The sequence below is a fragment of the Hylobates moloch genome, unplaced genomic scaffold, assembly GCF_009828535.3.
Source record: "Hylobates moloch isolate HMO894 unplaced genomic scaffold, HMol_V3 SCAFFOLD_3, whole genome shotgun sequence".
NCBI classification, from domain to species: domain Eukaryota; kingdom Metazoa; phylum Chordata; class Mammalia; order Primates; family Hylobatidae; genus Hylobates; species Hylobates moloch.
The window spans coordinates 31672723-31697668 of NW_026652278.1; the positions used below are offsets into that span (position 1 = coordinate 31672723).

The following is a 24946-nucleotide window of genomic DNA, read 5'->3' on the forward strand; positions in this document are numbered from 1 at the left end:
ACAGAGTGAGACTCCATCTCAAAAAAAAAAAAAAAAAAGAAAAAGAAAAAGAGAAGCCCTACTTTAACGAAAGGGGAATGGCATAAAATAAGTAGGTCAATAGCCTACTACCACCTTATTTTAAGTTGACCTTTTAAAACTACTACCAGGAGACAGCCAGGTGCAGTGGCCCATGCCTGTAATCCCAGCTACTCGGGAGGCTGAGGCAGGAGAATCGCTTGAACCCAGGAGGCAGAGGTTGCTGAGAGCCGAGATCATGCCATTGCACTCCACCCTGGGCAACAAGAGCAAAACCCCATCTCAAAAACAAAAATAAATAAATAAAAAATAAAAATAAATAAGTAAATTGGCTAGGCACAGTGGCTCACGCCTGTAATGTCAGCACTTTGTAGGGCTGAGGCAGGTGGATCACCTGAGGTCAAGAGTTTGAGACCAGCCTGGCCAACATGGTGAAACCCCATCTCTACTAAAAATACAAAAATGGCCAGGCACGGTGGCTCACATCTGTAATCCCAGCACTTTGGCAGGCCGAGTCCGAGGCAGCCGGATCACGAGGTTGGGAGATGGAGGCCATCCTGGCTAACGCAGTGAAATAAAAAATACAAAAAATTAGCCAGGTGTGGTGGCAGGTGCCTGTAAGTCCCAGCTACTCGGGAGGCTGAGGCAGGAGAATGGCTTGAACCCGGGAAGTGGAGGTTGCAGTGAGCCATGATCGTGCCACTGCACTCCAGCCTGGGCAACAGAGTAAGACTCTGTTTCAAAAAAAAAAAAAAATGCAAAATTAGCCAGGCATGGTGATGGGTTCCTGTAATCCCAGCTATTTGGGAGGCTACGCCAGGAGAATCTCTTGAACCCGGGAGGTGGAGGTTGCAGTAGGGCAGGATCACGCCACTGCACTTCAGTCTGGGTGACAGAGTTGAGCTCTGTCTCAAAAAAAAAAAAAAAAAAGGAGATGTACTCTGAGCTTATAGGATTTTTCCTTTGGTCACTTTGTTATGTGAGGGGCTAATCAGTGGAATTGTGATCGAAGTATGGTTTTTGGTGGCAAATATAGATATTGGCCCTAGATAGCTCCTGTATCCCCAACAAATATTTTTTAAATTGAAGTTTGGGTGGATCCAATACAGTTTCATAGACCTCAGCAGTGGGAGTTCAGAGACCTTCTTCTCCCCAGCATGATTTGTCCTTAATGCAGTTTAGCTCCAACCAGCATATTGGCTTTGGGTAATTTATTTAACCTTTCTGAATTTTGATTTGCTCATCTGTAAAATGGGAACAATAATACCTACTTCATCAGATAGTTAAGAGGATTCAGTGAGAAGAATATACTTTAAGTGCTTTACATAATATCTAGCACCTAGCAAGCACCTACTAAGTGTTACCTTTCCTGCCATTTATGACCATGGTGTTTCTCACTTTGAAAAGAGGTGAATGCAGTTTTAGGAAGGTGATTTCTGTAGTTAAGTGTCTTTTTTTAAGGTATCAGATAGAGGGTAAAAAAAAAAAAAAAAAAAAAAAGGAAAGTTTGAGATGCTCTGTGTGAGCTTCTGGACACAGTTATTAACTTGTAGTTGTTGTCACTCTTCTGGAGGAAATGATGCATTCCTCTGTGATATATGTCTTCGCGTTGGTATTTTGGGACAGCCCATTCCCAGGGATGTGGAGTATGGGCCCATGGGCATTATCTCTTAAGGTATGGAAAGTCTCAACTACCAAGCTTGCCCTTACCCAAAAGGATATTCTCTGCAACAAGCTATGCCATTCTGTTTTGGGGGAGTGAGCAGCCATTGCTCACCTAATGAGCAAAGCTGTTTACACAGTGTTAAGTTTCTATACCATAAGGTCATGCTTCATTGGAAATCTCTCAGACCAGGAGTCAGGCCTTTGGTGAAGAATCCTGTGTTAGCCCTTTCCCCCCACTTCATTTTAGAAACTATTATTTAACAATGAGAAACATGATAAGGCAAATGATTAAATTAAATGGTACATCCTGTCCCTCATATCTTCATAATGACTACAACATTTACTGTACTTGATTGCAAAGTCTTACAGATGTATGACTGATTAACAGTACTATGTTTATGCAGTCATCCCCTTATGTTTTAGTTATCTTAATTCTTCCCTGTATGTACTGCTACTTCTGTGAGTGTCCTTGGAACAATTTGGCTGGTCATGTGCCCAGATGGCATCAAGTGGACAAGTGGATCAAGGGCAGTTTTCTAAAGGTGTGTGTGTATGTAGAGGGGGTGAGTCAGGAGCCTGTTAGCGTGAGCTCTGTGTTGGCACTGAGATCCTGAGTGCCAGTTCTCTGCTGTCCTTGAAACTGCTCCTGACACAGGGCATTTTCTTTGGCCTAAACCGGTCTTTTTTTGGCATAAACCCTGTGCAAAGCTCAGTCTATAATAGTTTATAAATAAACCTGGTTATTAATTGTTTATACTCATTTTTTTTTGTTTTGGTTCTGATTTTGCCTAAAGAAAGGGGATCTTGGCTCCCTTTAATGTCCATATCCAATCATCTTCCATTGGCAGTACCTAATTTTGAAGAAGGCACCTCTGACTGAGGGAATTAGGAACAGTTTTAGTTGATAGTTATGTGCTTAAAAAAAAAAAGAGAGAAAGCCACAAGGGATAGAGAGGTGGAGGTGAGAGCTGAGATGTAGATAAGACAGCAGAGAGCAGGCCAAGGAGCTGGCAGAGAGGCCTGCTGAGGTGGCTCGTGCTGAGCGAAGCTTCTGGGAGTCTTTTTGTGTTGCCAGTGAGTGACAGGAAGGCAATAATGAGGTATTAAATACTTGTACTTTAACAGGTAGCTGAGGACCAAGGGAAAACGGGGACCAAATACGTGAAAATGACATAGAGCAGCTGACAGGTGGAGAAAGTTATAAACCAGAGTCTAGAGAAGTGCTGATAACAGTATAGTCAGCAGGTCTAAGCACACCATTTATAGTAAGCTGTAACCCCACTCCCCACTTTAACATTCAACTTGATCTCGCACCTTTGTTTAATCTTCTGTTTTTTTTTTGAGACGGAGTTTTGCTCTGTCGCCCAGGCTAGAGTGCTGTGGTGTGATCTTGGCTCACTGCAAACTCCTCCTTCTGGGTTCAAGCGATTCTTCTGCCTCAGCCTCATGAGTAGCTGGGATTACAGGTGCCCGCCACCGTGCCCGGCTAATTTTTGTATTTTTTAGTAGAGACGGCGTTTCACCATCTTGGCCAGGCTGGTCTCAAACTCCTGACCTCATGATCTGCCTGCCTCAGCCTCCCAAAGTGCTGGGATTACAGGCATGAGCCACCGTACCCGGCTTGTTTATCTTCTTAATGTCATGGCAGAAAGAACACTAAACAGGTGACCAGGTTCTAGTCCCAGCTTAGTCACCAGCTAGTTTGAGGTGAGGGTGGAATGGGGCATGGAGTTTTCTTATCTAAAAATGAGGAAATTGGATTAAATGACCTAAGGTATTTTCTAGCTCTAAAAATCTATAATCAGCTATGTCAAAGCCTCACAGACTTAAAACTCCCATCATATCAGGTCAGAGGCTAGAATCTGTGTGTAGTGGTGTGTTATACACTGAACAGTTGATATAGTGAGTGCAAAGTCAGGGAGATGATGATGGAGAAAAGCACTATTTCATGGGATATTTGGGACATTCTCTCTTGAAGAATTACCATCTATGATGTCAGAGGCTTCATTTTAGTTGCCTGTTAAATTCCCTGTAGATAATTCTTTTTTTTTTTTTTTGGAGAAGGAGTCTTGCTCTGTCGCCCAGGGTGGAGTGCAGTGGTGTGATCTCGGCTCACTGCAACCTCCGCCTCCCGGGTTCAAGCAATTCTTCTGCCTCAGCCTCTCGAGTAGCTGGGACTACAGGCGCACACTGCCACGCCCAGCTAATTTTTCGTATTTTAGTAGAGACAGGGTTTCACCGTGTTGCCCAGGCTGTTCTCGAACTCCTGAACTCAGGCAATCTGCCTGCCTCGGCCTCCCAAAGTGCTAGGATTACAGGCGTGAGCCACCGCACCTGGCCCCTGTAGAGAATTCTTACTTCCAAGTGAGAAGACCTTGGTTCTTGGAGAAGCAGAATATCTGACCTGCATTTTCAGGGGCAGAATGCAAGCCGCTCTGGCACTGACTCTCAGAGTATTGCGGTACTGGACTCTCCCTTTCAATACTCTGGCTCCGCTAATGTCTGTGGCAGTTGGGACACAGGTTGCCTGTGCCGGAATTGCTCTCTTCCTCCTCTAATATTTATCACTTTGTCATCCTGGACTCTGAATCCCAGAGATCAAGACTATCTGTAGTCCAGCAGAGGAGCAATAAATCATTGCTCCCGCATCCTTTCCTCCAGGTTTCCTGCCCTTTAATTACCACATAGCCACTGCTGAGGCTGCATCTCTGTGCTGTGTGTCCTGGGGACAAAAGCCCTTGTTGATGGGATGTGTGCAAAAGCTGCTTTGTCGCTAGTCATTACGTTTTGCAGAGCGCCGTGCGTGCTGCCCATCCCTTTCTCCCGCCTCTATGAGTTTATAGAGTCCGATTGTCAGATAGTATGTCATTAACAGGGCTTGTCTAAACTCTGGGGATTAGGTGGCAGGGTGGGCAGCCCCCACGTAGCTCACTCAGCAAGGTGATCTTCTTTAAGGAGGGAAGTTTGGGTTAGTCATTTTTATGTGAATTTTAGCTAGCCCCCTTATTTGTGTGCTCCTGGTAGGAGCTAAGCAGGTTGTGTGATCCTGAATGGGCTCCCTTAGAGGCTTTTTGTCCCCCCAGTCCAACAGATCACTTGATCACTTAACAGACACCATTAAAAGGGCCAGCTGCCTATCATTTGCCTTTTCATTATGAAACCCCAGAGAACTCAAGTTGGGGCCAGGGGTAAAGAGTTTATAAATGAAGATGCCTATCTCCTTCATGCCTGGCAAGGCTTTTTTGCTATTTGAGGGGAAGATTCAGGCTTTAGAAACAGAATGTGGGTGAAGCCAGCCTCTTGTACTTTCCTTGCCTGCTGTTTCTTTACTGTACCTGTGCTTTTAAAGGATTGAGAGTGAGGGGTGTTGTGTGGCAGGCAGCAGGAGTCTGGAGAGTCTCACTCCTACTCATCATTCCCTGCTGTTCCAAATCAAAGCTCACATCTCTTCTTTAAGAGTAGTAAACCACACAAAACTCTGACAGCATGGGAGAATGAACTTCTTTGCTGGCAAAGAAGCAGATATGGTCCTAGAAAAAGAGAGGTCAAGGCTTTTCTTGGGTCTGTGGAAGGTGGGGGTTTGTGGGGGAGAAGACAGAAGGACCACAGATTGCCTGCAGCTGCTGAACCCCTTTATAGTATCCCATCAAGTAGGGGAGGTAGGTACAGGAGCATTATCTGAGATGGGCAGAGAAGCAGGACTCATTTCGTGGACAAAATGTGCTAGGTGAATGAGTATAAGGTAACTGATAACTTCTTTTATGCTTAATATTTATTTGCAAAAATGTCTGAAGCTGTACTGTTAACCTAGGGACTTGGCAGTCAGTCTCTTTATTGAGGTTGCTTGGGTTTTAAGAATCTCTCCCCTCACTAAGAATTGCCAAGCAGAAAGAGATTTCAGTAAATGTTGTCACTGTCACGAGAGGTCAGCGCAAGCTTCACTTTGTTTGAATAGTTAGAGCAGTTAAGGGCTTTTTTTCTCTTTATGAGCTCTCCTCATCTACCGCTGCAGCCCAGCTGTAGGTTCTACAGTATAGCTGCCATATCTGGTGACCAGTTAGAATGGATACATTTTCCTCTTAGCAATGATGTCTGAAACAGATACATGTCTAAAGCTTGATGACAATAGAAGCTAGCAGCTAGGGTGGAAGAGGGACCCTCATTTTCACCTGCAAATTGAGCAAATTTGATGGGGAAATCACCATGTGGGAGTAAATTTGAAACACCAAGATGTCAGTTTTATAGTCAAATTTCTGAGCTTAATTACTATTTAAGAAGTGGCAAAAAGAAGTAGATATTTAAAAACCTTCCATGATCAGATAAGCAGACACGTGCTTGGGAAGGTGAGTGCTTTCCTCAAATATACCTACCTTACCTGCTTTTTAAAAGACCTTGGTGGCCGAGACTTACTCACTTTAACCCTCTGGATTTTTTTTAGAGCTAGTCTGTTTTTATTTAACTTTATTAATCATGGTTTGAATAGCTTGTTGATGTCTTTTTTTTTTTTTTTTTAAAGCCTTGATAAATTTGCTGAAGTTCCTTATGTCAAATGAGACTGTACTTTTGGCCAAACACAACATTTTTACATTAGCCCTTATGGTGAGTATCAAAACAAATACTTCTTTTTCTGAAGCCGTATGCTAAGGCAGAAATGCACTGGTTTGAAACAGGAGCTGGTGGTCTGGGGACTAAGCCATAGAGGGAACCAGACCTATATAATTTTTTTGGATCTGAATCTGGACTGGTGGTCCCCACTCTCACCTATGTCTTTGACAAACTCTGCATGACTCTCTTTCCTTCATGAAAATATATTGTCTGGCAGAGGTGGGTATAGGTTAGATCTCTGTGTATGAATAGTGAGCCTTGGTCCCACCTGAGAGACTACTGTATACTACTGCGGTCTCTATGTTGGTAAATAGCAAACCCTCTGAAGGTTCCATCATGGCTGCACTTGGTTTCTGAGGGACGTTACAGATGCTTGCTTATCTGGCTGGTTATTTGGGATAGAAGGAGGCCATTGTGCATTTTGACTATCTTCTTAGGATATTATACAATGTGTTCTTAAATGTTCAACATTAGAGGGAAAAAAAGTCTTGATTCATAGCATTTGCTGATTTTCATTGTAGAGCTCCACCCACCATGGCCAATTTCAAGCTATCAGTGTGACATCAGAGTCATGCAGAGTTGGCAAGCAATGTGCAGTAGCACACCATTATATGACGTTTCCACCACACAGATATAATAGTTATAAGTCTCCAGAGCATAGGTTATAGTAAAAGGCAGAAAATAATTAGGAAGTGATAAGTTTTTAATATTTATTACTTTCATTTTAATATAATTTACTTAACTATAAGTTTATATGAGTGAAATTTTTAATAATGCCTGTGTTTAACAACTGGCTTACAAAATTCCTGAAAATTTTACAGTCAACTCTTGCAAGACAGTAAGAGCTGGCTACAGCATACCACTGATAATTTCTAGTCTTCATAGCCTGATGCCTATATATGGGCCTTTCCTTCTTTTTTAGATTGTGAACCTATTTAATATGTTTATCACGTACGGCGACACATTTCTGCCAACCCCCAGCAGCTATGATGAACTTTACTATGAGATTATCCGCATGCACCAGAGCTTTGACAACCTCTACTCCATGGGTAAGCTGCCTTTTCTTTTTACTCCTCTCTCCACCATTTGTCTAGCTTTTGGCATATAAGAGGAAAAGACTACAAAAGATTCTCCTCTAGTTGTTTGGTGCCCTGTGTGGCACAGAAATATAGTAGCCTCCTCTTATCAGGCAATAGGAAGGTACATGTGGGCCTTTTTGCCTTTAGGAATTCAGATTTCATCTCAGTGTAAAGCTGGTTAGCAGCCCTTTGTTGATGTTTGTGTGAGAGAGAGAGAGAGAATAGGGAGGCTTGTGGATTCATTGAATGCCAGGGAGAAGGAGGTGAAAGAGTGGGTGGGAATTGACAGCAGCAAATAAAAGAACTTGGATCCCAGAACATTGTGTAATTTGAGGATGTCCAGGATTTTAAGGAATCTTAGTGTACCTATGTATTTTTAGCATAACTTACAAGTGGAAGTGGGCATTAGATAAAAATCTTTTTTTGCAAATCTTTTGGTGATTGGCTCACTGAAAATGTACTCTCCAGCTACAGCAAGTATAACTTATTTCTGAAAGAAGTCACGTGTCCCTATAAGTTTGGGATAAGGGCCCTGTTAATTCTACCTGTAGTATAAAGGTTAAGGAAAAATCTCTGTAGATTGCACAGAAACAGCCACTCAGTAAAACTATCTTATTTTTAAAACCCAAATTTATTAGCCTTATTGAAGTATAATTGATATATAAACTGCACACATGTTAATTATACAAATTTTAGTAAGTCTTGACATATGTGTACGTATGTGAAACCATCACAATGATCAGGATAATAACCATATCCGTCACCCCCCAAAAGTTTCCTTGTGTCTCCTTAGAATCCTCTCATGTCTCCTTCACCACCTTCACCCACTGTGCCTCATCCCTGGGCAACCACTGATGTGCCTCTGTCACTGTAGATTGGTTTGCTTCATCCTTTGTGATGAGATTAATTGTGAAAATCCCAACCTCTCCTTGGGACTCCTGTATCATGAGAAAACTGGAGAGGATTTGGAACAAGTACCAGGAGAAAGAATAGAAGCAGCAGTGGAAAAAAAGGATTGCCTGGGAGGAAAATATTTTTTTTTCTAGTATACTTTATTTTTTTTGAGAAGTGAAGGAAAACTTTTAAGAGAACTTTATAAGAGAACCTTTGCTATATATAATGTCTTAGGCAGTGCAAGTAGGGCCTTGTATTAGTAGGATGTTTTCAATGGCAAGTATCAGAAAACTTGGACTTAAAACTATCTTAAAGAGTAGGAAAATTATACGACAATTCTAGAATGGTATGATCAGTTGCTCAACAATGTCTACAAGGACCCAGGTTTTTAAAATATCTCTTCTCTCTCATTGTAATAGCTTTAGCATCAAGTCAGTTGCCCATGCAACAGCAAGTTTCAGTTGTCCCATCAAGACCCATCTCTTTTTTTTAGGAGCTTGTCAGCCTTACATAAGAACTCTCTAATAGACTTCACGTTGGCTAGATGTGCTCAGGTTACCCTAGTGTGGTTTGCATCTGCCTGGCTTCACCAACTTCCTGAGAATGTAGAATGTAGAATTTTCCAAGGGTAAAGAGCAGCCCCAGAGGTTTTAGCACTCGTTGGTAGATGAATAAAGATGCTTTTCAATGAGGAAAGGAAAGAGTTGGAGTGGGGGAGATATTTTATAAAAGTCTGACATACCTGCTCAACTGGGCCATATGTAACTAGTCAAATGAGATAAACCCTTGTAGCTACAGCAACAAGATAAGAGAAGATACCTGTGAATGTCCAAATCTGCCAAGGGAGTAAAAGTGTTAACCAGGAGGGCACAAATAGGAAAGTGAAACACAGCAAACAGTAGGAGATAGCATGTTTCAGTGCTCTGTTTTATATAAAGTATAAACTTATGGTGAAAAAAACTTGTTTTTTATTAACCTTTTTGAGACATAATTTACATATATGGCAAAAATCACCCTTTTAAATGTACAGTTTTGAGTTTTGACAAATGCATATAGTAGTGTAATTATCACAAAAATCAAGATATAGAAGAGTTTCACTATCCAAAAAATTTCCCTTATGTTCATATGAGGTCAACTCTGTCTACCCACAACCCCTAGCAACCACTGATCTGTTTTCTGTTCTCTTGGTTTTGCCTTTTCCAGAACATCTTATAGATGGAATCATATAACCTTTTGAGTCTGGCTTCTTTCGTATAGTATTTCATTTGAAATTCATCCTTGTCATTGCATGTATCAGTAGTTCCTTCCTTTTTATTCCAGAGTAATATTCCATTGTATGAATTGCCATCTTAGTTCATCTGTTTATCAGGTGAAGGACATTTGGAAGGTTATCAGTTTTTAGCGATGATAAATAAAGCTCCTGTTAACATTCTCGTACATTAGTGAATACAAGGTTTTTTTTGTTTTTGTTCTTTCTTGAGATGGGGTCTTGCTCTTTCACCCATGGTGGAGTGCAGTGGCACAGTTATGGCTCACTGGAGCTTTTCCCTCCTGAGCTCAAGCAATCCTCCCACTTTAGCCTCCAAAGTAGCTGGGACTACAGGTACATGCCACCATGCCCAGGTCATTTTTGTATTTTTAGTAGAGACAGGGTTTTGCCATGTTGTCCAGGCTGGTCTTGAACTCCTGGGGTCAAGCAATCTGCCCATCTCGGCCTCCCAAAGCGTTGAGATTACAGGTGTGAGCCACTGTGCCCAGCATGAATCCAGGTTTTTATTTCACTTGGTTATATACCTAGCAATGGGATTTTGGGGTGTTGTGGTAAGTATGTTTTAACTATGTAGGAAACCACCAAACCATTTTCCAAAGTGCATGTTCCATTTTACATTCTCTCCAGCAATGCATGAAAGTTGTCATCATTCCATATCATATCCAGCACTTGATATTCTCCACTTTGTTGTTGTTGTTGTTTGCTTGTAGATATATAGTGCTACCTCACTGTGTTTTTAACTTTGCATGAATAATGATGTTGAGCATCTTTTCCTGTCCTTATTTGCCATCCATATATCTTCTTTGGTGAAGTATTTGCTCAAATCTTTTGCTCATTAAAAAAAAAAAAAAAAAAAGGCTGGGCACGGTGGCTCACGCTTGTAATCCCAACACTTTCAGAGTCCCAGGCCGGAGGATCAAGACTAGCCTGGCTAACATGGTGAAACCCTGCTCTACTAAAAATACAAAAATTAGCCAGGCATGGTGGCAAACACCTGTAGTCCAGCACTTTGGGTGGCCAAGGTAGGCAGATCACTTGAGCTCAGGAGTTTGAGACCAGCCAACATGGCAAAACCCTGTCTTTACCAAAAATACAAAAATTTATCTAGGTGTGGCAGTGCATGCTTATGGTCCTAGCTACTCGGGAGGCTAAGGTGGGAGGATCACGAGCCCAGGAGGCTGAGGTTGCAGTGAGCTGAGATTGTACCTCTGCACTCCAGCCTGTGTGACAGAGTGGTACCCTATCTCAAGACAAAACAAAAACCAGTGCACACCAATGTTTATAATAGCACCATTCACAAGTGCCAAAAGGTGGAAGCAACTCAAGTGTCCATTGACAGATGAATAGATAAACAAAATGTGGTATATACACCTGGTGGGATATTATGCAGCCTTCAAAAGGAAAGAAGTCCTGTTACATGCTGCAGTGTGTATGAACCTTGAGGATATTGTGCTAAGTGAAATAAAGCAGTCACAATGGGGTAGTACTTATATGAGGTATCCAAAGTAGTTAAATTCACAAATATGGAAAGTAGGATGATGATTACCAGGGGCTTTGGGAGGAGACAAAGAGAGTTGCTTAATGTGTGTAGAGTTTCAGTTCTACAAGATGAAAAAGTTCTGGAGATCTGTTTCACAGCAATGTAAATATACTTAACCCCTAAATTGTATGCTTAAAAATGGTTAAGAAGGGCCCCTCCAAAAGTAGAGTATCTCAGTTATTCACAGTCAGTTAAAGATTGAACTTCTCTTCTTTTCCCCCTTCTTACTACTGCCGTTGATGAGTCTTTTTTAAAAAAATGGTTAAGAGGGTAAACTTTATGAGATGTCTTTCTTTTCTTTTCCTTTTTTTTTTTTTTTTTTTTTTACCACAGTAAAAACAAACCTAAACTCTAAAGTTTATTTAGATTTTACCAATTTTTCCACTAATGTCTCTTTTGTATTCCAGGATCCCATCCATGTTACCACATTACATTTAGTCTTCGTGACTCCTTAGTCTTCTCTGGTCTGTGACTGTTTGTGTTTCCTTGTTTTTTATGACCCTGATAGTTTTCAAGAATGTTCATGTCCTTTGTAGGGACATGGATGAAACTGGAAAACATCATTCTCAGTAAACTATCGCAAGGACAAAAAAACCAAACACCGCATGTTCTCACTCATAGGTGGGAATTGAACAATGAGAACTCATGGACACAGGAAGGGGAACATCACACTCTGGGGACTGTTGTGGGTTGGGGGGAGGGGGGAGGGACAGCATTAGGAGATATACCTAACACTGAATGACGAGTTAATGGGTGCAGCAAACCAACACGGCCCATGGATACATATGTAACAAACCTGCACATTGTGCACATGTACCCTAAAACCTAAAGTATAATTAAAAAAAAAAAAAGAATGTTCCTCAATTTGGGTTTGTCTTGTGTTTTACTCACGGTTTGACTTGGATTGTGGATTATAGAGAAAAATGCCACACAGTCCAAGTACCCTGACTTATATTACTGATGATACTAACCTTGATCACTTGGTTAAGGTAGTGTTTGCCATGTTTCTTTACCACAGAGTTGTAATTTTTTCTACTTTTTCATAGTCTGTTCTTTATTTTGTTTTATTTTTATTTTTATCATGTCTTATTCTTTGGAAGCAAATCACTAAATGCAGCCAACTTGAAAGTTGGGGGACAGGGAGGTTAAGCTCCACCTCCTGCAGAAGAATATCTATATAAATTATTTAGAACTTTTCTGTAAGAATTTGGTTGCTGTTGCTGCTGCTGCTGCTGCTTGTTGTTCTTGTTGTTGTTCTTCTTCTTCTTGTTCTTCTTATTCCTCTTCTTCCTCCTCCTCATCCTCTGCCCCCGCCCCCCCTTCCTTTCTTTCTTCTTCTTTTTTTTTTTTTTTTTTGAGACAGAGTCTTGCTCTGTGGCCCACAGTGGAGTGCAGTGGCACAATCTTGGCTCACTGCAACCTCCACCTGTTGGGTTCCAGGGATTCTCCTGCCTCAGCCTCCCAGGTAAATGGGATTACAGGCCCACGCCTCCACACCTGGCTAATTTTTTTTTATTTTTAGTGGAGATGGGGTTTCACCATGTTGGCCAGTCTGGTTTTGAACTCCCAACCTCAAGTGATTTGCCCTCCTCAGCCTCCCAAAGTGTTGGGATTACAGGTGTGAGCCACTGTGCCTGGCTTTCTTTTTTTTTGAGACAGTGTCTTGCTCTGTCACCCAGGCTGGAGTGCAGTGTCAATCACATCTCATTGCAGCTTTGAACATCAGGGCTCAAGCAGTCCTCCCACCTTGGCATCCTTAGTAGCTGGGGTTACACGTGTGTGTCACCATGCCTGGATAATTTATTTTTGTTTTTGTTTTTTTGTATAGATGAGGTTGCCCTATGTTGCCCAGGCAGGCCTCGAACTCTTGGGCTCAAGCGATCCTCCTGCCTTGGCCTCCTAAAGTTCTGGGATTACAGGCATGAGCCACTGCACCCAGCCAGTATATGTTTTAATCAAAAGCTTACTGGAGTTTTGATTGGGATTATGGCAAGCCTATAGATCATTTTGGGGAAAACTGATATCTTGATAATGTACCTTACAATCCCTGACAAAATATATCTATTTATTGAAATCTTTGATTTTTCTCACCAATGTTTTGTTGTTTTCAACATGAAAATCTTGCATATATTCTATTAGATTTATCTTAATGTATTTCATGGCATTTGTTGGTGCTATTAGTATTTTTGAAAATTTTAATTTTTAATTGTTTATTGCCAATATGCAGAAACACTACTTTTTTATTTTTTTAATATGACAGCTTTATGAGATATAATTCACCTACCATATAATCTGCCCATTAAAGCATACAATTTGGTGAGTTTCAGTATAGTCAGAGAGTTGTACCACCATCACCACAATGAACTTTGGAGCATTTTCATCACCCCAACAGGAAACCTACCCATGAGTGGTGACTCCCCATTTACTGCAATCTCCTGAGCTCTAGGCAATCACTAATCTATTCTCTGTGTCTGTAAATTTGCCTATTCTGGACATTTTATATAAATGAAATCATACAATATGTGGTCTCTTGTGACTGGCTTCTTTTATTTTGGATCTTTTCAAGGCTTATCCATGTTGTATCCATGAAGTAACAGTACTTTGTTCCCTTTTTACTGTGGAACAATATTACATTGTATGGATATACCACATTTTATTTATCCATTCATCAATTGGTAGACATTTAGGTTGCTTCTACTTTTTGCTATTATGAATTATCCTGCTATGAGCATCCATGTACAAATTTTTGTTGGGGCATGTTTTCATTCTGTTGAGTATATACCTAGGAGCAGAATTGCTGGGTCATATGATAACTCTGTGTTTATAACCTTTTGAGGAACTGCCACACTGTTTGACCTCACTTTTCCAATATGGGTGTACCATTTTACACAAGCAAGAAACAATGCTGATTTTTAATCTTGTGTCCTGTTATCTTGCTATTTTTGATCTTGTATCCTGTCATCTCACTTATTAGGTTTATTAGTTTTTGTAACCTTTTTGGGATTTTCTACATAGACATTCATGTTGTATGTGAATGTTGTGTGCCTTTTATTTCCTTTTCTTGCCTTATTGTACTGGTTACAGCCTCCACTACTATGTTAAATTAGAGGGTAAAGATGGACATACTTGCCTTGTGTCCAGTCTTAAGGTGAAAGGATTAAGGTTATCCTCCATTAAGTGTGATGTTAGCTCTAGGTTGTTCATAGATGCCCTCTATCTGGTTGAGGAAATTGCCTTTTATTTCCTGAGAATTGTTGTCATAATGAATGTTGAATTTTATTAAACATTCTCTAGCATTTATTGACATGATTACATGGTTTTCCTACTATTGTCTGTTAGTATAGTGATTGATTTTTAAATGTTGACCAACCCCACATGATTATAACATCATTTTTACATATTGTTGTATTCGATTTGCTAGTATTCATGAGGTATATTGGTCTGTAGTTTTACTTTCTTAAAATTTCTTTTTCTGATTTCAGTATTAGTTAATTTTGGCCTCATGATATGAATTGGGAAGTGTTCTCTCATTGCTCATCTTCTATTTTCTAGAAGAATTTGTTTAAGAGTGGTTTATTTCTTAAATGTTTGGTAAAATTTGCCAGTGAAGCCACTGCATCTGGAGTTTACTTTCGTGGAAGATTTTAAACCATAAGTTCAATTTATTTAATAGGTACAGGACTATTTAAGTTATCTATTTAGCAATGACCTTTGGAAGTTTGTGTCTTTGAAGAAATTTGTTTTATTTTGTTGTCACTTCTATGGGGCATACAGTTGTTGGTAATATTCACTATTAATGTCTGTAGGGTCCGTACTCAGCTTCCCTCTTTCATTCCCTATATTGGTAATTTGTATTTTCTCTCTTTTTTTTTTCTTCATCAGTTTGGATAGATGTTTATCGAGTTTATTGATTTCCCCTCCTCAGAGAACCAGCTTTTGGTTTTATTGATTTTTTTCTTTGTCATTTTTGTGTTTTATTGATTTATGCTCTTTATTTTCTTCTTATTGCTTGCTTTGAGTTTAATTTGCTCTTTTTTTGCTAGTTTTTTGGGGTGTAAGCATAGTTCATTGATACGAGACTTTTCTTTTTTTCTAATATGAATATTTTGTACTATAAATTTCCCTTTAAGTACTGCTTTAGTTGCAGCTCATAAATTTTTTTGTTGTATTTTTATTGTCTTTCAAGTTCAATGTATTTTCTCATTTCCCTTGAATTTCTTCTTTGACTTTTGAATTTTTTAGAAATGTGTTGCTTTATTTTCAAATACTTGGGGATTTTCCAGATATTCTTCTATTAGTAATTTCTAGTTTAGTTTTGTTTTGGCCCAAGAATATTGTTTGTATTATTTCAATGCTTCGAAATTTATTGAGACATGTTTTATGGACCAGAGTATGGTCTGTCTTGGTAAATGGTCCATTCCACATGCACTTGTATTTTGTTCTTGGTGGGTAGAGTGTTCTGTAAGTTTCAGTTTGGTTGAGTTGTATGATGATATTGTTCTGTTTTCACAAATTGTTCTGTCTACTTATTATAAAGGGACAGAGAAGATTGTTGAAACATTCAGCTGTAATTGTGGGTTTGTCTCTTTTCCTTTTTGGTTCTTTTTACTTTTTGGTTCATGTGTTTTGTAGCTCTGCTGTTAGGTGGATACACATTTAGGATTATTATATCTTGGCAAATTGACTCTTTTATCATTATATAATTTGGTCTCCTCCTTATACAATTTCTGTCTCCTCCTTTTCTGAGACTATAGTATCACAAAGATTAGACTTTTCGATATTGTCCCATATGTTTCTGAGGCCCTGTCCCTCCCCTCCCCCATTTGTCTCTATTCTTCATATTTAATTATTTCTATTATACTTTATGTTCACTGACTCCTTTGTCAGTCTATTCTGCTATTAAGCCTATCCAGTGAATTCTTTATTTCACATAGTACATATTTTACTTCTAAATATTTGTCACCCTGGCTGGAGTGCAGTGGTGCACTCTTGGCTCACTGTAGCCTCAAACTCCTGGGCTCAAGTGATCCTCCTGCCTCAGCCTTCCAAAGTGCTGGGATTACAAGGCCTTAGCCACTGTGCCCAGCTTTACTTCTAAATATTTTAATTGGTTCTTTGTTATGGCTTCAGTTTCTTTGCTGAACTTCTATCTTTCCATTCATTTCAAGTATGTTTACCTTTTCCTCATGGAGCATAGTTATGATAACTGCTCTAAAGTCCTTGATAATTTTAACATATGTGCCATCTCAGATATCTGTTTTTTGTCTTTTCTGTTGAGGATTGGTCACTTTTTTTGTTTTGTTATATATTCTGGTTCTTTATGAGTAATTTTGGATTAACTCCTGGACATTTTTTTTTTTTTTTTTTTGAGACAGAGTCTTACTCTGTCACCCAGGCTGGAGTGCAGTGGCCCACTGCAACCTCTGCCTCCTGGGTTCAAGTGATTCTCCTGCCTCATCCTCCCCAGTATCTGAGATTACAAGTGCCTGCCACCATGCCTGGCTAATTTTTTGTATTTTAGTAGAGATGGGGTTTTGCCATGTTGGCCAGGCTGGTCTCGAATTCCTGACCTCAGGTGATCTGCCCACCTTGGCCTCTCAAAATGCTGGGATTACAGGCATGAGCCACTGAGCCTGGCCTCCTCCTGGACATTTTTAATGTTATGTTATATACACTCAGAGATTGGTTATAATCTTCTGGATTTTTTTTTTTCTTTTTTGAGCAGAGTCTCGTTCTGTCACCCAGGCTGGAGTGTCACCCAGGCACGCTGTCAGCTCACTGCAACCTCTGCCTCCTGTGTCCAAGTGATTCTTGTGCCTCAGCCTCTGGAGGAGCTGGGATTACAGGCATGCACCACCACGCCTGGCTAAGTTTTGTATTTTTAGTTGAGGTGGGGTTTCACCATGTTGGTCAGGCTGGTCTCGAACTCCTGACCTTAGGTGATCCACCCGCCTCAGCCTCCCAAAGTGCTGGGATTACAAGCATGAGCCACTGTGTCCGGCCTAATTTTTGTATTTTTTGTAGAGACAGGATTTCGGCATGTTGCCCAGGCTGGTCTTGAACTCCTGGACTCAAGTGATCTACCCTCCTTGGCCTCCCAAAGTGTTGGGATGGCAGGCACAAAGCACTGCACCTGGCCTCTCAACTTCTTTCTCCAGAAAGATGACGCTTCCTTTTGAGTTTTAGCCATCCACACAGTTCCACTGTGCAGCTCCGGAACTGGCTGACCCTTGGGGCAAAGCTGTAAGAGAAAATAGGAAAAATAAAACCTGGAAACTGACCCTCTTGTGAGTGTTTCTCCAAGTTTTGACTTCCCTCTATAATCTGTCTGCTTTTGTTTAATTCTCAGAGCCCTCAGATAATTACTTTTCATGTTTTGTCTAGAGTTTTTAGCTGTAATCAGCAAGAGATAGAGGCTTTAGTGGGCTTACTCTGCCATGCTGGAAGTAGAACACCATTTTTTAAAAAGATATTTTTGTTTAATATAAAATTTTTCATTCATTACTTTAAAAATCTCATTTCATTATTTTCTGGCTTACATAGTTGCTAGTAAGAGGTCCGTTGTTTTCATCTGTGTTTCTCTGTGCATAATGTCTTTGTTTTTCTCTGAATGCTTTTTCTTTTTTGGGATGGAGTCTCACTCTGTCCCCCAGACTGGAACGCAGTAGTGCCATCTGGGCTCACTGCAACCTCTGTCTCCCGGGTTCAAGCGATTCTTGTGCCTCAGCCTCCCAAGTAGCTGAGACTACAGGTGTGCACCACCATGCTCAGCTAATTTTTGTATTTTTAGTAGAGACAGGGTTTTGCCATGTTGGCCAGGCTGGTCTCAAACTCCTGACCTCAGGTGATCCACCCGCCTCGGCCTCCCAAAGTACTGGGATTACAAGTGTGAGCTACCATGCTCGGCCTCTGAATGCTTTTATTATTTTCCCTTTATCATTGGTTTTCAACAATATGATTATCACATGCCTTGGCATGGTTTTCTTTATGTTTATTTTGCTTGGGATTCTTAGAACTTCTTGAATCTGTACATTTCTAGTTTTCATCAAATGTGGAAATGTTTTGGCTATAATTTCTTCAAATATTTTTTGTCCCTGCTCTTCTGTTCTCAATCTGGACTCTCTCTCTCTCTCTCACTCTCACTCACTCTCTCTCTCTCTCTCTCTATATATATATATAGGCTCAAGCAATCTTTCTGCCTTAGCCTCCCAAAGTGCTGAGATTATAGGCGTTAGCCACTGTGCTTAGCCGTGGTTTTCTTTTTTAATATTTCCATTTCTTTCCTCATCATTTTCAAATTTTCCTCAGTCTTCCTGAATATATTGAACATATTTCTAATAGCTGTTTTTTTTTTTTTGAGACGGAGTCTCGCTCTGTCGCCCAGGCTGGAGTGCAGTGGCGGGATCTCAGCTCACTGCAAGCTCCGCCTCCCAGGTTCACGCCAGTCTCCTGCCTCAGCCTCCCGAGTAGCTGGGACTACAGGCGCCCACCACCACGCCCTGCTAATTTTTTGTATTTTTAGTAGAGACAGGGTTTCACCATGTTAGCCAGGATGGTCTCGATCTCCTGACCTCGTGATCCGCCCACTTCGGCCTCCCAAAGTGCTGGGATTACAGGCGTGAGCCACCATGCCCGGCCTCTAATTGCTATTTTATTGTCCTTGTCTTCCCTTTCCATTGTCTTTCTTCATGTCTAGGTCTGTTTCTACTGACTAATTTTCCCTCTGTTTATGCTTCATATATTTTTTGTTTCTTATGGTTCATATGTTTTTGTTTCTTTGCATGTCTGGTTATTATTGTCATTAGAATTTAGAAATTGTGATTTTTATGATGTGGATGCTGGATTTTGTTACGTTTCTTTTATGTAACATTGGACTTTATTCTGGAATGTGATTATGTTATGTGGAATCAGTTGGATCTTTTCAGGGTTTGCTTTTAAGGGTTGAGGGTAGATCAAGAGCAACCTTGGATGTAGGCTGATTTGTCCCATTACAAATGCAATACCCATTTACAGAACCTGCCTGATACTCCATGTGTTAACTAGGTCTTTCCACTCTTGCTGGTGGAAACATAAGTTATTTTCGTTGCGGAGTGTGCCATGAGCTCCTCAGTTTCTTCTCCTTTCCAGTGGTTCTTCGCCCTCAGCCTTGGGTAGTTTCTTCTTCCATATGCATAGATCAGTGTCTGCAAGAGATGTAAGGGATCTCCAGAGCTGTCTGTCAAACTCCCTCCTTGCCAGCTTTCTGCCCCACATCCTCTAGATGTCTTGGCCTCTCCAAATGCTGATCTCTATGTCTTCAACTTGGCAAGACTTCTGGCTTCTATTTAGATTCCTCTTCCCAGCCCTGCAGTATGGGAACTTTTCTGCAGGGCAATTGTAGGGTTCACCTTCTTTGTTTTCCTCCTTTTAGGGGATCACAATTCTATACTGCTTGTTTTCCAATGTCTGACAACCATTGTTTCATATGTTTTGTCCAGGTTTCTGTTGTTTAAACAAGGTAGGAGGGTAAGTTATGTCTTATTACCGCATCTTGGCTAGAAGAGGAAAGACTTTTTTTTTTTTTTGAGATGGAGTCTTGCTCTGTTGCCTAGGCTGGAGTGCAGTGGTGCAGTCTCGGTTCACTGCAACCTCTGCCTCCAGGGTTAAAGCAATTCTCCTGCCTCAAAGTAGCTGGGACTACTGGCACGTGCCACGACACCCAGCTAATTTTTTTTTGTATCTTTAGTAGAGATGGGGTTTCACCATGTTGGCTAGGCTGGTCTTGAATGCTTGACCTCAAGTGATCCACCCACTTCAGTCTCCCAAAGTGCTGGGATTACAGGCGTGAGCCACCTTGCTGGCTCACTAAGACATTTTTGATAAAAGCACACATTTAATCTTCCTGTTTGGCTGCAGTGAAGCCCACTGTATGGGAAGGACCTCCACAGAAGCTACCCAGAACCATAAATGACATTATGTTTTAAGCTGTCTTTTCTTATTTTTAAAATCAAAGGTAATTACCAATACTAAAGAAAAAGCATATAAAATATTTAAAATCTTATAATTCCTTGGTTCTAGTACTACCACTGTTTTCACTATTGTATATTAACCCACATGCATGCATAGTTTTACAGAATTGTAATCATGATATCCTTCTAGCTTGTGTTTTTTAACATACGATTCATTTTTTTTGTAATTTTCATGTCTCTTTTTAAATGGCTGCGTATTATTTTTATGTACTATAATTTGCTACATAAATGATTGCTTTAGTTTGAGGCTTTTAGGGAATTTTGAAATAATTTTGTGTTTCAATTTGGTAGCTTAGAAAAGAATGTAAAAACCAATGGCGTTTCCAAAGGAAATGTAGTGATGAGGTCATCTGGGTGCCTGTTAAGTAAGGAACAGAGCTGACAGGATATTACAGAGAAGTAATCCGTGGACAGAGTTCAATACCTCTGTGAAAATGTGAGGAGGCAAAATTCAGCTCCATTTCATAAATGTCTAGGTTCTACCATCAGAGAACTTGTGATTTTGTGGGGAATCTGGTGAAAAACCAATGCATCTAAATAAATTTCACAATTGAGTTGAACAATAAATGTATGGCTTCCTGAAACAATTTTGTTCATTACGTGAATAAATTCGCACATGCACTCAGTGAAACCTGAGTTCAGACTGTAGAGCTCTAACTTGGAACTATACCAAATTCCCTTGCACTAAATCTTATAAATTAAAACAGCAGCACTGTTGATGTGTTTTATTAAGCCTTCTGTCTTCTTTTTCATTAAATTGCATGAATTTATAAACGTGAGACATTGCTGGAACAGATGTAGAGCAGCCAGATGAGCTTGCTTTCCCCCATTACAGCCACAGGCCCTCCCTCTGATAGAGCTTCTGCTACAGCTCTTAAGAATCTTGGGTCAGGTGTACATAGTGATGGTACTCAGCTATGAAGGTCATATACAGATTGGTCACACATTTCTTAATGTTAGTGAGGCCCTACTTTTTTTCTTTTGGGAAAGTCTCAGGTACATTCATTCATTCATTCATTTGGGAGGTAGTCTGTTGAAATTAATAATAGCTAAAACTTATTTACTATGTGGCAGGCACTAATCTAAAGCTTTATGTATAACAATTCTTTCATATAGGTATTGCTATTATTCTCTAGTAGGTGGCAGGGGCTGGACTTGGACCCTGACCATTGGCTTCAGAGATCTTGTACTTACTTCTCTACATAAATGTAGGCTCTTGAGTCATTTCCCTCCAGGTTTAAATTCCAGCTCCATTACTTACAGCTTGTGTGAATGACTGCAATCAGTTACCATACTTGTCTCCTCTGAGTCTTGGTTTCCTCATCTGTATGCTACATTACATATAACCTAAGTTGGTCCAGTGCCTGGCACATAGTAAACTCTCTACATATTTAGCTCTTATTAATTAGCCATTCATTAAAACATATACTTAGAGTGCCTACCATGTGCTTGCTCTTTCAAGGAGCACTTGTGCTGTTTTGTTTCTTTTCTAAAATGGCATGTGTGGCTCTGAAGATCATAGCTGATAGAGGATATATTCAGATCTGTATTTCTATTATCTTTCCTCTGTGTGTGAGTTTGGAAAAGGGAGAGAATTTGGTCACACAAGGGAAGAACATTCTTGTAGATTCATTTTGCAGGTCACACAGTTAAGTCAGAGGAGCAAAAAAAGGTTAATCTGTTCTCACTCATAGGTGGGAATTGAAAAATGAGAACACTTCGACACAGGGTGGGGAACATCACACACCGGGGCCTGTTGTGGGGTGGAGGGAGGGGGGAGGGATAGCATTAGGAGATATACCTAATGTAAATGATGAGTTAATTGGTGCAGCACACCAACATGGCACATGTATACATATGTAACAAACCTGCACGTTGTGCACATGTACCCTAGAACTTAAAGTGTAATAAAAAAAAAGGTTAATCCTTGATTGACACATGACCATCCTCTATGTGGATGTGTCCTGTTTGACTGAGTTTATATGTTAAGGAGTTTATGCATATACATAGAGCAGGAAGGGACATCAACTAAGCCAGCCAGTTCCACTAAATCAGCCCCCACCATTAGAGAAATGATAAATATGGCAACCAGTTTACCCTCACATCACCACCCCAGTGTAGATTGTAAATGCATGCAAAAATTAAGTTATGGAACCCTGTTAGCAGAGGGGAGGGAAAACCTAAGGCAGAGAAGGAGTAGAGTATTTTGATAGAAAGTGAAAAGAAGTTAGAGAAAAAACTCGAGGGAAAATAGTTGAGAGAATTCTATAAGCCCTTGTATTTTTATCTAAGCCGAGGATGTTTTTAACAGAAGATTGGCACAGGCTTTGTTTGGTTATTCTGAGAGTGCTATTCTGAGATGTGTCTTCATTCCTCATGTTTGTGTTTTATGCCGGGGGTTTGACAGATCTATGTTCTTTCCTTCTTTGCAGTCCTGAGGCTTTCTACCAATGCAGGCCAGTGGAAGGAAGCAGCTAGCAAGGTGACCCATGCATTGGTTAATATCAGGTAAGGAATGAGAAGTATCTCTTGCAGAGTTCCTTGGCTCTTCTTGAGGTTTATTGTACCTTTCTAAGTAGAGTGTGTTGAACACTGCTACTATTTTAAGCCTTGATGTCTGTAGGAGTGGAAGAAAAATTGTCGTACTTGATCAAGAAAAGCAGGAGTACATGAGGCTTTTATTTTATCATATTGAAACAGCTCAAAGTGCTGGCTGTCCTGTGAATTTTTTTACTGAGAGATGGTTCCAAGCCCTTTTCAGGCATGCTAGTTGCCAGAGTGTTCTCTATGTATAGGTCATCTGAAAGCTTTTCTCCAAAGATTTTCAGCTTTTCTCCATGACTTCAGTGAATGATTCATGGAGATCTAGAATGTTGACCTTTTACTTTACGTGACTGTTTCTATTTATGGTAAACAGAGGCAAATGGAGTCCATGGGGCTGAGTCATTTTAGGTTGCTTATGAAACAGCAAGGCAATTACAGAGTGCTGTATGTATTGGATAAAGTTGTGTCAGGCATGGAGTTGGTCAGGGTCTTGAGGAGGCACCACCCATGCACAGTTGTGAGCTACTGATAAATGGAGAAGAGAAAGTGCTTTCACCATTGGGAAACCTAAATTCGACTTTTCTTCTGTTCGTTGCTCCCTTTGTGCCTATGATTTTTCATTTTCTCAACAGTTATTACACTGTTCTTATAAACAATTGAAAAATTAACATTGAGTAAAAGAGGCAAACCCAACAGATGGGGAACTTGATTTAGCTCCAGATGTAAGCCTTGCCAGACATTCCTAGTAATAGTAATGCACATTTACAACTTGGTATAGATTCTAATGTGTGACAAAGCTGGTCTGTGATTTTTTTCCTATATCTTTTCTTTCTTTTTATTTGAAGTTAAAATGTCCTGTCCCTGCAGTGATTTACTACCCTGTTTGGCACATCTGGGCATAAAAGGAGAAGTGTGAAATGTGTGTGTTAAGAGGGCTGGGATGAGGGAGCATGGGGTGAGATGTGCTAACAAGATTGCAGTGAAGGTTTGGTCTGCCTTACCTGTCACCAGAGTCATTTTGCATCAAACACAATTTTATAAATCTCACAAATAAATGAATATCTGCATCTAGCAAATAATCCAGATACTGTGGTGAGGCCTTAACGATAAATGCGATTTTCTGTAAGAATCAGGAATTACAAACTGCCTTCTCCTAAGTATCCGTTTATGACCCAAGGGCAGCATGACAAATGTGAGTGTTTGAATGAAGCACCAGGTCACCAGGTTCTGGGCTAGGGTATGAAGTGCATATGGGTATAATTTATGTTGTGTTGACTCATTCATGTATTTATGTAGGCCTTCCAGGCAGCTTCCTTTCATCTGGGGCCTGTTTCTTGATCACATTCCTTTATACTTGCCTTATCTTCTACTTTTCCTTTCAGTGGTTTCTGGCTTGGCTGCTGTCTCTGTTCTTCCCAAGGGCCATCAAGCAGCTGATTTAAGCTTTTGACCTCTCCTTTTTCTGACAGCTAAGAAAGGACTGGGCTGAGCCTTGTTACCATGTAACCTCTTTCTTCTCTTTGCATGACTGTGAGGCGTATACCTTCATTTTCATTCCTTAAATTTCTCTGATGAACTTGCTGCAGTAATCACATCATTTTTACTGTTGCTCATAACCGGACTCAGTATACATCTAAAGTAGCAAAAAGATCCAGTCATGGACAGGCTTAGTGGCTCATGCCTGTAATCCTGGCCCTTTGGGAGGCAGAGGCGGGAGGATCACTTGAGCCCAGGAGTTCAAGACCAGCCTGGCCAACATAGTGAGACCCTGTCTCTAAAAAACAAAATAAACAAAGATTAGCTGGGCATGGTGGCACATGCCTGTAGTCCCAGCTACTCAGGATCCTGAGTTGGGAGGATCATTTGAGCCCAGGAGTTCAGGTTGAGGCTGCAGTGAGCCAAGATCATGCCACTGCACTCCAGCCTGGGTAACAGAGTGAGACCCTATCTCAAAACAAACAAATCAGTTTTCTCAAGAGATTATTGGAAAGAAATGTTTGAATGTCACCACAGTAAGGCCAGATCAGGGAAAAATACAGGTAGTACTAAGCCTGCAAATGTTTACTCTTTTTTTTTTTTCTGACATCTATTCTCACTTATTAAATGCCAGACTTTGTGCTACTCTTTCTTATACTACCTTCTTTAATCTTCAAACTCTATAGGGTGTATTATGTACTTTTTAAAATACACTTTTTCCTAGTGAGGAAACTGAGTCTTAAAGATGTTGTATATTGTGTGAAGGCCCCATATTTGTTCCTTGGCAAAGCTGAGGATTAATAATAGGTCTTCTTCTTCTTCTTTTTTTTTTTTTTTTTTTTTTTTT

At 40.4% G+C, this 24946-nt stretch overlaps 1 protein-coding gene across 4 annotated transcripts in view; it reads left to right on the forward strand.

Annotated features, from left to right (window-relative positions):
• Positions 1 to 24946, forward strand: part of ARMH3 (armadillo like helical domain containing 3) — a 197961-nt gene that overhangs the window by 77949 nt on the left and 95066 nt on the right. For 2 of the 4 annotated variants that reach the window (XM_032179424.2, XM_032179415.2), the window contains 3 exons: positions 6200 to 6282; positions 7211 to 7337; positions 22512 to 22587. In XM_032179424.2, coding sequence (XP_032035315.1) covers positions 6200 to 6282; positions 7211 to 7337; positions 22512 to 22587 — 286 coding nt within the window. The remainder of the gene's footprint in view (positions 1 to 6199; positions 6283 to 7210; positions 7338 to 22511; positions 22588 to 24946) is intronic. The other 2 variants (XM_058436068.1, XM_032179435.2) reach the window with 1 other exon arrangement.